A 17322-nucleotide genomic window follows, 5' to 3' on the forward strand; every position below is an offset into this window, starting at 1 on the left:
TTGTGTTTATCTTTATTTTATGTGTTTATTTTTATTTTGATTTTTGTGTTTATTTTTTGCTTTGTTTTTTGCATTTATAAAAGTTTATTTGGATTTTTGTGTTTCCCAAAGTTTATTTGGATTTTTAAAATTTATTTTTATTTTGATTTCTGTGTTTATTTTACTTTGATGTGTTTATTTTTATTTTTGTGTTTATTTTTTTGCTTTGATTTTTGCATTTACAAAAGTTTATTTGGATTTTTAAAATTTATTTTTATTTTGATTTTGTGTTTATTTTTATTTTGATTTTTGTGTTTATTTTTTGCTTTGATTTTTGCATTTATAAAAGTTTATTTGGATTTTTGTGTTTCCCAAAGTTTATTTGGATTTTTGTGTTTAATTTTTACTTTGATTTCTGTGTTTATCAAAGTTTATTTTTTAATTTATATTTATTTTGATTTCTGTGTTTATCAAAGTTTATTTGGATTTTTTAAAATTATTCTAATTTTGATTTTGTGTTTATTTTTATTTTGATTTTTGTGTTTAGTTTTTGCTTTGATTTTTGCATTTATAAAAGTTTATTTGGATTTTTGTGTTTCCCAAAGTTTATTTGGATTTTTTTTTTTATTTTAATTTTGATTTCTGTGTTCATTTTTATTTTGATTTTTGCGTTTATTTGATTTTTCCATTGATCAAAGTTTATTTTTATTTTTGTGTTTATTTTTATTTTGATTTCTGTTTTTATCAAAGTTTATTTGGATTTTTACTTTTATGTTTATTTTTATGTTTATTTTTATTTGGATTTCTGTGTTTCCCAAAGTTTATTTGGATTTTTCATTTATTTTGTATTTTGAGTTTTGTGTTTATTTGTATTTTGTGTTTATCAAAGTTTATTTGGATTTTTACTTTTATGTTTGTTTTTGTGTTCATTTTTATTTTGATTTTCGTGTTTATTTTTATTTGGATTTCTGTGTTTCCCAAAGTTCAATTGGATTTTTTCATTTCTTTTCTGCTCCATTCCTGCAGAAACCAAGCCCACCCTAAGCCAAAGCCCGGCTCAACAATGTCGGAATAATTAAGAAATCATTGACAAATAAAAATTAAAGAATTCTTGAATTAAAAATTAAAAAAGAATGGAATTAAAAACTAAAAAATAAATTAATTAAAAATTGAAAAATCACAAAAATGAAGGATCAGAACCTCGTAGCCGGTGTAGGACTGGCTGGAATATTCAAAGTCCGAGTCGGGGCCCCCCGGGCAGTACCTGGAAAACAAAACCACAAAAAATCCAAATTCAACTCCAAACTCTGATAATTGCTGGGATATTGATTGAATTTTAATTAATTGGAATTCATTGGAATGAGACCTGGGATTTTAATTAATTAATTAATTTAATTAATTTGAATTCGTTTTAATGGGAGCTGAAACAACCCAGGCAGAGATTTTGTGGAAGTAAAATCCATAATTAAAATTTAAATTTTAAAATTATTATTAGTATTACTATTATTATTGTAGTAATAATAATAATAATAATAATTATTATTATTATTATTATTACTATTATTATTATTATTATTATTATTATTATTATCATCATCATCATCATCATCATCATTATTGGAACCGAATATTAAAACTTAATAATAAATCACATAAATCAATATAAATCAATATAAATTAGTAAAGACAATAAAAATAAATTAATGATCACAAGGGTGGGAACCTAATATTAAAAATTAATAATAATTCAATATAAATTAATAAAGAAAATAATAATAAATTAATAATAACACGGATGGGAACATAATATTAAAACTTAATAATAAATCAATACAAATGAATATAAATTAATAAAGAAAATTCCAGATTCCTGTCCCCCGGTGTCACTTCCACGGGGATTGGGAATTCCTCAGGAATGGGGCAGGAATTGTTCCCAAAATCCAACCTGAACTTCTCTGGATCAATCTGGGATCAAACCCAACCCCTCCTGCCAGGGAATTCCAGATCCCTGTCCCCAGGTGTCACATCCATGGGGATCTGGAATTCTCTGGGAATTGGGCAGGAATTGTTCCCAAAATCCAGCCTGGATCAATCTGGGATCAATCCCAACCCCTCCTGTCCAGGAATTCCAGGTCCCTGTCCCCAGGTGTCACTTCCATGGGGACTGGGAATTCCTCAGGAATTGTTCCCAAAATCCAACCTGAACTTCCCTGCGACAATTTGGGATCAATCCCAAACCCTCCTGCCAGGGAATTCCAGATCCCTGTCCCCTGGTGTCACATCCAATGGGATCTGGAATTCTCTGGGAATTCCTCAGGAATTGTTCCCAAAATCCAACCTGAACTTCCCTGGATCAATCTGGGATCAATCCCAAACCCTCCTGGCAGGGAATTCCAGGTCCTGTCCCCAGGTGTCACATCCAATGGGATCTGGAATTCTCTGGGAATTGGGAAGGAATCGTTTCCAAAATCCAGCCTGGATCAATCTGGGATCAATCCCAGTCCCTCCTGTCAGGGAATTCCACGTCCCTGTCCCCAGGTGTCACTTCCACGGGGATTGGGAATTCCACTGGGAATGGAGGTTTGAAATCTCCTTGGGCAGGAATTGTTCCCAAAATCCAACCTGAACTTCCCTGGATCAATTTGGGATCAATCCCAATCCCTCCTGTCAGGGAATTCCAGATCCTGTCCCCAGGTGTCACTTCTACAGGGATTGGGGATTCCTCAGGAATTGTTCCCAAAATCCAGCCTGGAACAATCTGGGATCAATCCCAATCCCTCCTGTCAGGGAATTCCAGATCTGTGTCTCCAGGTGGGATTTCCACAGGGATTTGGGATTCCTCTGGGAATGGGGCAGGAATTGTTCCCAAAATCCAACTGAAAAATTTGGGAGAAATCCCAATTTATCCTGCCAGGGAATTCCAGATCCGTGTCCCCAAGAGCCACTTCCATGGGGATTGGGAATTCCTCAGGATTGGGGCAGGAATTGTTCCCAAAATCCAACCTGAACTTCCCTGGATCAATCTGGGATCAATCCCAACCCCTCCTGCCAGGGAATTCCAGATCCCTGTCCCCAAGTGGGATTTCCATGGGGATTGGGGATTCCTCTGGGAATGGGGATTTGAAATCTCCCTGGACAGGAATTGTTCCCAAAATCCAACCTGAAAAAATTTGGGATCAATCCCAACCCCTCCTGTCAGGGAATTCCACGTCCCTGTCCCCAGGTGTCACTTCCACGGGGACTGGGAATTCCACTGGGAATGGAGGTTTGAAATCTCCTTGGGCAGGAATTGTTCCCAAAATCCAACCTGAACTTCCCTGGATCAATCTGGGATCAATCCCAATCCCTCCTGCCAGGGAATTCCAGATCCTGTCCCCAAGTGTCCCTTCCACAGGGATTGGGGATTCCTCAGGAATTGTTCCCAAAATCCAGCCTGGATCAATCTGGGATCAATCCCAACCCCTCCTGCCAGGGAATTCCAGATCCTGTCCCCAAGTGCCACTTCCACAGGGACTGGGAATTCCTCTGGAAATGGGGCAGGAATTGTTCCCAAAATCCAACCTGAACTTCCCTGGGACAATTTGGGATCAATCCCAATCCCTCCTGTCCGGGAATTCCAGATCCTGTCCCCTGGTGTCACATCCAATGGGGATTGGGAATTCCTCTGGGAATCCCTTGTGGGAATCCATGAAATCAGAGAATTTCGGGAAAGCTGCAAAGGCAACTCAGAGCCAGCAGAGCTGGGAGCAGAGCTGAGCAGGGCCACGAGATAAATCAGCACAAAAATGATGGAAAATGCAGAAAAATAACAACAAATAGAACAATAATCTAAATATTGGTCTGGAATAACTCCCTGAGGCGCAGAAAAGTTTATCCAGTGAGAAATTATCCAGAAAAGTTTATCCAGTGAGAAATTAGAAAATTTTAACTGAATAATGGAGCTCTGTGCATTGTGTTTTAAGCAAGAAATGGATTCAAAATAAGCAAAATAATTTAAATTTAATATTTTATTACAACTTAATTTGAAAGTTTTTTTACAATCACACAGAGCAAAAGCACATTGACAGCAGTTCTGTCCAGTGACAGTGGGAAGGTGCCCTCAGCTCATCCCAGGGAACACACAGAGAATTCCATGTTTTATTCCAATTTAATTTAAATTTCATGTTTTAATACAATTTAATTTCAATTTAATGTTTTAATAAAACTTAATTTAAAAGCTTTTTTATAATTATACAAAGCAAAAATCTCTGTGTGTTCCCTGTTCTCTGTGTGTACAATTTAAATTAAATTGTAATAAAACATGGAATTCTCTGTGTGTTCCCTGGGATGAGCTGAGGGCACCTTCCCATTGTCACTGGACAGAACTGCTGTCAAACTTCTTTTGCTTTGTATAATTGTAAAAAAACTTTTAAATTAAGTTGTAATAAAAATAAAATTTAGATTAAATTGTATCAAAACATTAAATTTAAATTAAATTGGAATAAAACATGAAATTTAAATTAAATTGTAATAAAACAGGGAATTCTCTGTGTGCTGCCTGGGATGAGCTGAGGGCACCTTCCCATTGTCACTGGACAGAACTGCTGTCAATGTGCTTTGGCTTTGTATAATTACTAAAAAACTTTTAAATTAAGTTGTAATAAAACATGAAATTGAAATTAAATTGTAATAAAACATTGAATTGAAATTAAATTTTATCAAAACATGAAATTTAAATTAAATTGTAATAAAACATGGAATTCTCTGTGTGCTGCCTGGGATGAGCTGAGGGCACCTTCCCATTGTCACTGCACAGAACTGCTGTCAATGTGCTTTGACTTTGTACAATTATTAAAAAACTTTTAAATTAAGTTGTAATAAAACATTAAATTGAAATTAAATTGGAATAAAACATAAAATTTAAATTAAATTGGAATAAAACATGGAATTCTCTGTGTGCTGTCTGGGATGAACTGAGGGCACCTTCCCACTGGCACTGGACAGAACTGCTGTCAATGTACTTTGGCTTTGTACAATTGTAAAAAAACTTTTAAATTAAGTTGTAATAAAAATAAAATTTAGATTAAATTGTATTAGAACATGAAATTTAAATTAAATTGTAATAAAAAATGAAATTTAAATTAAATTGTAATAAAACATGGAATTCTCTGTGTGTTCCCTGGGGTGAGCTGAGGGCACCTTCCCATTGCCCCAACCACGGAATGAGGCTGAAGGTGGAAAATCAAACAGCTCAGAAAATAAAAAATCCCATTCCTTGCAGTCCTATCGTCCCATTTGCAATTTTCAGAAATAAAATTTGGTTTTTACAGCCACTGACATCTGACAAATCTGATTTTTCCCCAGTACTCACACACAGATGTTCCCTGTGAAGTTGATGTGGGGGCACCGGTGGGGTTTGCACATCACGGCCACCACTGCAATCTGAAAGGGAAATTGCAGAATTTACCTCAAAAATCACAAAATTTCACAAAATTCACAAAATTTCACAAAATTCCTGCAAGTTTGGGGGTGCTGGGGGTTTTTTTCAGGTTGTTTTGTGGTAAAATTGATGGGGGTTAATTTAATGTGGGGGCACCAGTGGGGTTTGCACATCACAGAAACCATGGCAATCTGAAAGGGAAATTGCAGAATTTACCCCAAAATTCACCAAATTTCACAAAATTTCACAAAATTCCTGCAAGTTTGGGGGTGCTGGGGGTTTCTGGGGATTTTTTTTGGGGTTGTTTTGTGGTAAAATTGATGGGGGTTAATTTAAGGTGGGGGCACCGGTGGGGTTTGCACATCACGGCCACCACTGCAATCTGAAAGGGAAATTGCAGAATTTACCCCAAAATTCACAAAATTTCACAAAATTTCTCAAAATTTCACAAAATTTCACAAAATTCCTGCAAGTTTGGGGGTGCTGGGGTTTTTTTTGGGTTGTTTTGGGGTTGTTTTGTGGTAAAATTGATGGGGGTTAATTTAAGGTGGGGACACTGGTGGGGTTTGCACATCACGGCCACCACTGCAATCTGAAAGGGAAATTGCAGAATTTACCCCAAAATTCACCAAATTTCACCAAATTTCACAAAATTTCACAAAATTCCTGCAAGTTTGGGGGTGCTGGAGGTTTCTGGGGGGTTTTTTTGGGGTTGTTTTGTGGTAAAATTGATGGGGGTTAATTTAAGGTGAGACACCGGTGGGGTTTGCACATCACGGCCACCACAGCGACCTGAAAGGGAAATTGCAGAATTTACCCCAAAATTTCACAAAATTTCACAAAATTCACAAAATTTCTCAAAATTTCACAAAATTCCTGCAAGTTTGGGGGTGCTGGGGGTTTCTGGGGGGTTGTTTTGGGGTTGTTTTGTGGTAAAATTGATGGGGGTTAAGCCTTGAAGGAGAAAATAAAGACAAAAAATAGGGATGCTTAATGAATCCTGTTTAATATTGTTTGATGTTTTTAGTAAACAATAAATTAATGAATTAATTATTTGGGGTCTGATATGGAGAATTGAGTGGTTTGAGCATAAATTGGGGTCTGATGTGGAGATTTAGGGTGGTTTCAGTATAAATTTGGATCTGATATGGAGAATTGAGTGGTTTCAGTGTAAATTGGGGTCTGATATCAAAAATTAGGTGTGATATCAAACTTTAGGTGGTTTCAGGATAAATTGGGGTCTGATATAAAAAAATTGGTGGTTTCAGTATAAATTGGGGTCTGATATGAAGATTTAGGGTGGTTTCAGTGTAAATTTGGGTCTGATATCAAGATTGAGGTGGTTTCAGTGTAAGTTTGGATCTGATAAAGAGAATTATGTCTGATATAAAAACTTAGGTGGTTTCAGTATAAATTGGGGTTTGATAATAAGATTTAGGGTGGTTTCAGTGTAAATTTGGGGTCTGATATAAAAATCAGGTGGTTCCAGAATAAACTGGGGTCTGATATGAAGATTTAGGGTGGTTTCAGTGTAAATTGGGGTCTGATATCAAAAATTAGGTCTGATATAAAACTTTAGGTGGTTTCAGTATGGATTGGGGTCTGATATAAAAATTTAGGTGGTTTCAGTAAAAGTTGGGGTCTGATATCAAGATTTAGGTGGATTCAGTGTAAGTTTGGGTCTGATAAAAAGAATGAGGTCTGATATAAAAAATCAGGTGGTTTCAGGATAAATTGGGGTCTGATATTAAAAAATTGGAAGTTTCAGTGCAAATTGGGGTCTGATATAAAACTTTAGGTGGTTTCAGTGCAAATTGGGGTCTGATATCAAGATTTAGGTGGTTTCAGTGTAAATTGGGGTCTGATATCAAGATTTAGGCCTGATATAAAAGTTTAGGTGGTTTCAGTATGGATTGGGGTCTGATATGGAGATTTAGGGTGGTTTCAGTAAAAGTTGGGGTCTGAAATGAAGATTTAGGTGGTTTCAGTAAAAGTTTGGGTCTGATAAAAAGAATTAGGTCTGATATAAAAAATCAGGTGATTTCAGTACAAATTGGGGGCTGATATCAAGATTTAGGGTGGTTTAAGTGTAAATTGGGGTCTGATATAAAGAATTAGGTCTGATATAAAAAATTAGGTGGTTTCAGTATAAATTGGGGTCTGAAATGAAGGTTCAGGGTGGTTTCAGTGTAAATTGGGGTCTGATATAAAGAATTGAGTGGTTTCAGTGTAAATTTGGATCTGATATCAAGATTTAGGTGGTTTCAGTGTAAATTGGGGTCTGATATCAAGATTTAGGTCTGATATAAAAAATGAGGTGCTTTCAGCACAAACTGGGGTCTGATTTGGGAATTGAGTGATTTCAGAACAAACAGAGGTCTCATGGAAAGATTGAGGTGGTTTCAGTATCAATTTGGGTCTGATATCAAGAATTTGGTGTTTTCAGTATAAATTGGGGTCTGATCTAAAGAACTGAGTGGTTTCAGTGTAAATTGGGCTCTGATATGCAGATTTGGGTGGTTTCAGTGTAAATTTGGGGTCTGATATGACAATGAGGTGGTTTTTGAAAAAATTGGGATCTGATATCAAGAATTAGGGTCTGATATAAAAAATGAGGTGGTTTCAGGATAAATTGGGGTCTGATATCAAGAATTAGGTCTGATATCAAGAACTGAGTGGTGTCAGGATAAATTGGGGTCTGATGTGGAAATTGAAGTGGTTTCAGTGTAAATTGGGGTCTGATATCAAGATTTAGGATGGTTTCAGAATAAACTGGGGTCTGATATAAAGAACTGAGTGGTTTCAGTGTAAGTTTGGGTCTGATAAAAAGAATTAGGTCTGATATAAAATAAATCAGGTGGTTCCAGAATAAATTGGGGTTTGACACAAAGAACTGAGTGGTTTCAGTATAATTTGGGTCTGATATCAAGAATTGAGTGGTTTCAGTGCAAATTGGGCTCTGATATGCAGATTTTGGTGGTTCCAGTGTCAATTTGGGGTCTGATATGACAATGAGGTGGTTTTTGAAAAAATTGGGATCTGATATCAAGAATTAGGGTTTGATATAAAAATCAGGTGGTTTCAGAATAAACTGGGGTGTGATAAAATAATTAAATGGTTTCAGTGTCAATTTGAGGGCTGATATAAAGAATTAGGTCTGATATAAAAATCAGGTGGTTTCAGTATAAATTGGGGTTTGATATGGAGAATTGAGTGGTTTCAGTGTAAATTTGGGTCTGATATAAAAAAATTGGTAGTTTCAGTATAAATTGGGCTCTGATATCAAGAATTAGGTCTGATGTAAAACTTTAGGTGGTTTCAGGATAAATTGGGGTCTGATATAAAAAAAATTGGTAGTTTCAGTGTAAATTGGGGTCTGATCTAAAAAATCAGGTGGTTTGATTATAAATTGGGGTTTGATATAAAGAATTGAGTGGTTTCAGCATAAATTTGGGTCTGATATAAAAAATCAGGTGGTGTCAGTGTAAATTGGGGTCTGATATCAAAAATTAGGTCTGATATAAAACTTTAGGTGGTTTCAGTATGGATTAGGTCTGATATAAAAATTTAGGTGGTTTCAGTAAAAGTTGGGGTCTGATATGAAGATTTAGGTGGTTTTAGTGTAAGTTTGGGTCTGATAAAAAGAATTAGGGTCCGATATAAAAAATCAGGTGGTTTCAGGATAAATTGGGGTCTGATATAAAAAAAAATAGTAGTTTCAGTATAATTTGGGGTCTGATGTCAAGAATTGAGTGGTTTCAGTATAAATTGGGGTCAGATATGAAGATTTAGGGTGGCTTCAGTGTAAATTGGGGTCTGATCTAAAAAATCAGGTGGTTTGAGTATAAATTGGGGTTTGATATAAAGAATTGAGTGGTTTCAGCATAAATTTGGGTCTGATATAAAAAATCAGGAGGTTTCAGTGTAAATTGGGGTCTGATATCAAAAATTAGGTCTGATATAAAACTTTAGGTGGTTTCAGTAAAAGTTGGGGTCTGATATCAAGAATTGAGTGGCTTCAGTGTAAGTTTGGGTCTGATAAAGAGAATTATGTCTGATATAAAAAATCAGGTGGTTTCAGTATAAATTGGGGTCTGATATTAAGAATTGAGTGGTTTCAGTGTAAATTGGGGGCTGATATCAAGAACTGGATGTTTTCAGTGTAAATTTGAGCTGATATGGAGAGGCTGAGGTGCTTTCAGTATGAATTTGGGTCTGATATAAAGTATTTGGGTGAGATTTAACACAAATTTGGGCGGAATTTAACCCAGATTTTGGGTGGGATTAAACCCAAATTTTGGGTGGGATTTAACCCAAATTTTGGGTGGGATTAAACCCTAATTTTGGGTGGGATTTAACCCAAATTCTGGGTGGGATTTAACCCAAACTTTGAGCGGGATTTACCCCAAACTTTGGGTGGGATTAACCCGAATTTTGGTGGGATTTCACCCAAATTTTGGTGGGATTTAACCCAGATTTTGGTAGAGTTAAAACCCAAATTCTGGCTGAGATTAAACCCAAATTTTGCGTGGGATTTAACCCAAATTCTGGGTGGGATTTACCCCAAACTTTGGGTGTGATTTAACCCAAATTTTAGTGGGATTTGACCCAAATTTTGGGGGATTTGACCCAAATTTTGTGTGGGATCAGGGAGCGTGAGGGGGAAGGAGGGAGCTGCCTGCAGCCTCACCCCGCTGGCCGTCCTGACGGGCTTGGCCTTGAGCTTGGGCAGCAGAACCTTCCGGAAGGGCGGCGGCACCGCCGCGATCACGTCCACCAGGCGCGGCTGCGACGCCAGCCCGTACCGCGCCGACGTGCTGGTCTTTAATCTGCAAATAAAGCACACAAAATGGTCAAAAATCAACAAAAATCAGCAAAATCAGCAAAATCAGCAAAATGGGAGCTGCTTTCCATCTGTGCCACACAGATGCAGGCAGAAGGATCAAACACAAGCAGCTGCAGGTGTGGGAAACACCAAAAATCAACTCACAGCTGACTGAGGGTTTGGCCTTCAGGCTGCAACCAGAAACACCCAAAGTCATCAAAAACACACCCAAAATCACCAAAAATTCACCAAAAATCAACCAAAATCACCAAATCTGCTCTCCTTTCCAGCTGTGCCACACAGATGCAGGCAGATTTCTCCAGGCAGAGAATTAAACACACCCAGGGAGTGTGCAAACACCAACATTCACCTCACAGCTGTGCCTGGATGAGGGTTTGGTCCTCAGCCTGCAACCAGAAACACCCAAAATCACTAAAAAACACAAAAAATCACTAAAAAACATGAAAATCACCAAAATCTGCCTCCTTTCCACCTGTGCCACAGAGATCCAGGCAGGTTCCTCCAGTTCTGCTGCACAAAGAGTCTGGGAAACACCAAAAATCACCTCAGAGCTGGGCCTGCCTGAGGGATTGGTCTGCAGCTGCAACCAGAAACACCCAAAATCACAAAAAATACACCCAAAATCACCAAATAATGCCAAAATTTCCAAAATCTGCTCTTTTTTCTATCTGTGGAACACAGATCCAGGCAGAAGGATCAAACACAAACAGCTGCAGGTGTGGGGAAACACCAAAAATCAACTCAGAGCTGTGCCTGCCTGAGGGTTTGGTCTGCAGCTGCAACCAGAAACACCCAAATTAATCATCAAAACACATCCAAAATCACCAAAAAACACCCAAAATACCTAAATCTACCTTTTTTTCCATAGATGGCACACAGATCCAGGCAGAAGGATCAAACACAAGCAGCTGCAGGTGTGGGGAAACACCAAAAATCCAATCACAGCTTCCCTTACCTGGCTGAAGTTTTGGTCTGCAGCTGCAACCAGAAACACCCAAAATCACCAAAAAACACCCTAAATCACTAAAAAACACCCTAAATCAGTAAAAAACATGAAAATCACCAAAATCTGCCTCCTTTCCACCTGTGTCACAGAGATCCAGGCAGGTTCCTCCAGTTCTGCTGCACAAAGGTCTGGGAAACACCAAAAATCACCTCAGAGCTGGGCCTGCCTGAGGGATTGGTCTGCAGCCTCACAGAAACACCCAAAATCACCCAAAATACACCCAAAATCTCCAAAAAATGCCCAAAATCTCCAAAATCTGCCTCTTTTCTATCTGTGCCACACAGATCCAGGCAGAAGGATCAAACACAAGCAGCTGCAGGGTGTGCAAACACCAAAAATCAACTCACAGCTTCCCTTACCTGGCTGAAGTTTTGGTCTTCAGCTGCAACCAGAAACACCCAAAATCACCCTAAATCACTAAAAAACACCCTAAATCACTAAAAAACATGAAAATCACCAAAATCTGCCTCCTTTCCACCTGTGTCACACAGATCCAAACAGGTTCCTGCAGTTCTGCTGCACAAAGAGTCTGGGAAACACCAAAAATCACCTCAGAGCTGGGCCTGCCTGAGGGTTTGGTCTGCAGCTGCAACCAGAAACACACAAAATCACAAAAAATACACCCAAAATCTCCAAAAAACGCCCAAAATCTCCAAAATCTGCTCTTTTTTCTATCTGTGGAACACAGATCAAGGCAGAAGGATTAAACACAAGCAGCTGCAGGTGTGGGGAAACACCAGAAATCACCTCAGAGCTGTGCCTGCCTGAGGGTTTGGTCTGCAGCTGAAACCAGAAACACCCAAAATCACCAAAAAACACCCTAAATCACTAAAAAACACCCTAAATCACTAAAAAACACCCTAAATCACCAAAATCTGCCTCCTTTCCACCTGTGTCACAGAGATCCAGGCAGGTTCCTGCAGTTCTGCTGCACAAAGAGTCTGGGAAACACCAAAAATCACCTCAGAGCTGGGCCTGGCTGAGGGTTTGATGTTCAGCCTCACAGAAACACCCAAAATCACAAAAAATACACCCAAAATCACCAAAAAACACCCAAAATACCTAAATCTGCCTTCTTTTCTATCTGTGCCACACAGATCCAGGCAGAAGGATCAAACACAAGCAGCTGCAGGTGTGGGGAAACACCAAAAATCACCTCAGAGCTGCCCTTACCTGGCTGAGGGTTTGGTCTTCAGCTGCAACCAGAGACACCCAAAATCACAAAAAATACACCCAAAATCCCCAAAAATTCACCAAAAATCAACCAAAATCACCAAATCTGCTCTCCTTTCCAGCTGTGCCACACAGGTGCAGGCAGATTTCTCCAGGCAGAGAATTAAACACAAACAGGGAGTGTGCAAACACCAACATTCACCTCACAGCTGTGCCTGGATGAGGGTTTGGTCCTCAGCCTCCAACCAGAAACACCCAAATCACCAAAAAACACCCAAAATCACTAAAAAACACCCTAAATCACTAAAAAACATGAAAATCACCAAAATCTGCCTCCTTTCCACCTGTGCCACAGAGATCCAGGCAGGTTCCTGCAGTTCTGCTGCACAAAGAGTCTGGGAAACACCAAAAATCACCTCAGAGCTGGGCCTGCCTGAGGGATTGGGGTTCAGCCTCACAGAAACACCCAAAATCACAAAAAATACACCCAAAATCACCAAATAATGCCAAAATTTCCAAAATCTGCTCTTTTTTCTATCTGTGGAACACAAATCCAGGCAGAAGGATTAAACACACCCAGCTGCAGGTGTGGGGAAACACCAAAAATCACCTCAGAGCTGTGCCTGCCTGAGGGTTTGGTCTGCAGCTGAAACCAGAAACACCCAAAATCACAAAAAATACACCCAAAATCTCCAAAAAATGCCCAAAATCTCCAAAATCTGCTCTTTTTTCTATCTGTGCCACACAGATCCAGGCAGAAATATTAAACACAAGCTGCTGCAGGGTGTGCAAACACCAAAAATCAACTCAGAGCTGTGCCTGCCTGAGGGTTTGGTCTGCAGCTGAAACCAGAAACACCCAAAATCAACTAAAAACATCCAAAATCACCAAAAAACACCCAAAATACCTAAATCTGCCTTCTTTTCCATAGATGGCACACAGATCCAGGCAGAAGGATCAAACACAAGCAGCTGCAGGTGTGGGGAAACACCAAAAATCAACTCACAGCTTCCCTTACCTGGCTGAAGTTTTGGTCTTCAGCTGCAACCAGAAACACCCAAAATCACCAAAAATCACCCAAAATCACCAAAAAATGCCCAAAATCTCCAAAATCTCCCTCTTTTTTATCTGTGCCACAGAGATCCAGGCAGGTTCCTCCAGTTCTGCTGCACAAAGAGTCTGGGAAACACCAAAAATCACCTCAGAGCTGGGCCTGCCTGAGGGTTTGGTGTTCAGCCTCACAGAAACACCCAAAATCACAAAAAATACATCCAAAATCACCAAATAATGCCAAAATTTCCAAAATCTGCTCTTTTTTCTATCTGTGGAACACAAATCCAGGCAGAAGGATTAAACACAAGCAGCTGCAGGGTGTGCAAACACCAAAAAATCACCTCAGAGCTGTGCCTGCCTGAGGGTTTGGTCTGCAGCTGCAACCAGAAACACCCAAAATCAACTAAAAACACCAAAAATCACCAAAAAACACCCAAAATACCTAAATCTGCCTTTTTTTTCCATAGATGGCACACAGATCCAGGCAGAAATATTAAACACAAGCAGTTGCAGGTGTGGGGAAACACCAAAAATCAACTCCCAGCTTCCCTTACCTGGCTGAAGTTTTGGTCTTCAGCTGCAACCAGAAACACCCAAAATCACCAAAAAACACCCTAAATCACCAAAAAACACCCTGAATCAGTAAAAAACATGAAAATCACCAAAATCTGCCTCCTTTCCACCTGTGTCACAGAGATCCTGGCAAGTTCCTGCAGTTCTGCTCCACAAAGAGTCTGGGAAACACCAAAAATCACCTCAGAGCTGGGCCTGCCTGAGGGTTTGGTGTTCAGCCTCACAGAAACACCCAAAATCTCAAAAAATACACCCAAAATCTCCAAAAAATGACCAAAATCTCCAAAATCTGCCTCTTTTCTATCTGTGGAACACAAATCCAGGCAGAAGGATCAAACACACCCAGCTGCAGGTGTGGGGAAACACCAAAAATCACCTCAGAGCTGTGCCTGCCTGAGGGTTTGGTCTGCAGCTGCAAGCAGAAACACCCAAATTAATCATCAAAAAACATCCAAAATCACCAAAAAACACCCAAAATACCTAAATCTGCCTTTTTTTCCATAGATGGCACACAGATCCAGGCAGAAGGATTAAACACACCCAGCTGCAGGGTGTGCAAACACCAAAAATCCAATCACAGCTTCCCTTACCTGGCTGAAGTTTTGGTCTTCAGCTGCAACCAGAAACACCCAAAATCACCCAAAATCACCCTAAATCACTAAAAAACACCCTAAATCACTAAAAAACATGAAAATCACCAAAATCTGCCTCTTTTCCACCTGTGACACAGAGATCCAGGCAGGTTCCTCCAGTTCTGCTGCACAAAGAGTCTGGGAAACACCAAAAATCACCTCAGAGCTGGGCCTGCCTGAGGGATTGGTCTGCAGCTGCAACCAGAAACACACAAAATCACAAAAAATACACCCAAAATCACCAAAAAAACACCCAAAATACCTAAATCTGCCTTCTTTTCCATCTGTGCCACACAGACATCCTGGCAGGTTCCTCCTGTTGTGCTACACAAAGAGTTCCAGTGTGAGGGCAAACACCAAACATCAACTCACAGCTGATCATGCCTGCCTGAGGGATTGGTGTTCAGCCTCACAGAAACACCCAAAATCACCAAAAATACACCCAAAATCTCCAAAAAATGCCCAAAATCTCCTAAATCTGCCTGCTTTTCTATCTGTGCCACACAGATGCAGGCAGAAGGATCAAACACAAGCAGCTGCAGGTGTGGGGAAACACCAAAAATCCAATCACAGCTTGCTGAGGGTTTTGGCCTTCAGGCTGCAACCAGAAACTCCCAAAATCACTAAAAAACACAAAAAAATCAGTAAAAAACATGAAAATCACCAAAATCTGCCTCCTTTCCACCTGTGTCACAGAGATCCAGGCAGGTTCCTCCAGTTCTGCTCCACAAAGAGTCTGGGAAACACCAAAAATCACCTCAGAGCTGGGCCTGGCTGAGGGTTTGGTGTTCAGCCTCACAGAAACACCCAAAATCAACTAAAAACATCCAAAATCACCAAAAAAACACCCAAAATACCTAAATCTGCTCTCTTTTCCATCTGTGCCACACAGATCCAGGCAGAAGAATCAAACACAAGCAGCTGCAGGTGTGGGGAAACACCAAAAATCACCTCAGAGCTGCGCCTGCCTGAGGGTTTGGCCTTCAGGCTGCAACCAGAAACACCCAAAATCACCAAAAATCACCAAAAATCACTAAAAACCACCATAAATCACTAAAAAACACGAAAAATCACCAAAATCTGCCTCCTTTCCACCTGTGTCACAGAGATCCAGGAAGGTTCCTTCAGTTCTGCTGCACAAAGAGTCTGGGAAACACCAAAAATCACCTCAGAGCTGCGCCTGCCTGAGGGATTGGTGTTCAGCCTCACAGAAACACCCAAAATCATCAAAAATACATCCAAAATCATCAAAAAATGCCCAAAATCTCCAAAATCTGCCTCTTTTGTATCTGTGGAACACAGATCCAGGCAGAAGGATTAAACACAAGCAGCTGCAGGTGTGGGGAAACACCAGAAATCACCTCAGAGCTGTGCCTGCCTGAGGGTTTGGTCCTCAGCCTGCAACCAGAAACACCCAAAATCACCCAAAATACACCCAAAATCAACAAAAAATGCCAAAAATACCTAAACCTGCCTTCTTTTCTATCTGTGCCACACAGATCCAGGCAGAAGGATCAAACACACCCAGCTGCAGGTGTGGGGAAACACCAAAAATCAACTCACAGCTTCCCTTACCTGGCTGAAGTTTTGGTCTTCAGCTGCAACCAGAAACACCCAAAATCACCAGAAAACACCAAAAATCACTAAAAAACCTGAAAATCACCAGAATCTGCCTCCTTTCCACCTGTGACACACAGATCCAGGCAGGTTCCTCCAGTTCTGCTGCACAAAGAGTCTGGGAAACACCAAAAATCACCTCAGAGCTGTGCCTGCCTGAGGGATTGGTCTGCAGCTGCAACCAGAAACACCGAAAATCTGCAAAAATCACCCAAAATCACCAAAAAACACCCAAAATACCTAAATCTGCCTTCTTTTCCATCTCTGCCACACAGAGATCCTGGCAGGTTCATCCTGTTGTGCTACACAAAGAGTTCCAGTGTGAGGGCAAACACCAAACATCAACTCAGAGCTGTGCCTGCCTGAGGGTTTGGTGTTCAGCCTCACAGAAACACCCAAAATCACAAAATATACACCCAAAATCACCAAATAATGCCAAAATTTCCAAAATCTGCTCTTTTTTCTATCTGTGGAACACAGATCCAGGCAGAAGGATCAAACACAAGCAGCTGCAGGTGTGGGGAAACACCAAAAATCACCTCAGAGCTGCGCCTGCCTGAGGGTTTGGTCTGCAGCTGCAAGCAGAAACACCCAAATTAATCATCAAAACACATCCAAAATCACCAAAAAACACCCAAAATACCTAAATCTGCCTCCTTTTCCATAGATGGCACACAGATCCAGGCAGAAGGATCAAACACAAGCAGCTGCAGGGTGTGCAAACACCAAAAATCAACTCACAGCTTCCCTTACCAGGCTGAGGGTTTGGTCTTCAGCTGCAACCAGAAACACCCAAAATCACCAAAAATCACCCTAAATCACTAAAAAACACCCTAAATCACTAAAAAACATGAAAATCACTAAAATCTGCCTCCTTTCCACCTGTGCCACAGAGATCCAGGCAGGTTCCTCCAGTTCTGCTGCACAAAGAGTCTGGGAAACACCAAAAATCACCTCAGAGCTGGGCCTGGCTGAGGGACTGGTGTTCAGCCTCACAGAAACACCCAAAATCATCCAAAATACA

At 39.9% G+C, this 17322-nt stretch overlaps 1 protein-coding gene across 1 annotated transcript in view; it reads right to left on the minus strand.

Annotated features, from left to right (window-relative positions):
- ELP3 (elongator acetyltransferase complex subunit 3) overlaps positions 1–17322 on the minus strand; it is a 77526-nt gene that overhangs the window by 51242 nt on the left and 8962 nt on the right. Inside the window, exons 3-5 of the mRNA XM_058021821.1 lie at positions 10089–10227; positions 5330–5400; positions 1180–1243 (exon numbers count right to left, since the gene is read on the minus strand). Coding sequence (XP_057877804.1) covers positions 1180–1243; positions 5330–5400; positions 10089–10227 — 274 coding nt within the window. The remainder of the gene's footprint in view (positions 1–1179; positions 1244–5329; positions 5401–10088; positions 10228–17322) is intronic.

Source organism: Melospiza georgiana, chromosome 3 (assembly GCF_028018845.1).
Source record: "Melospiza georgiana isolate bMelGeo1 chromosome 3, bMelGeo1.pri, whole genome shotgun sequence".
NCBI lineage: Eukaryota > Metazoa > Chordata > Aves > Passeriformes > Passerellidae > Melospiza > Melospiza georgiana.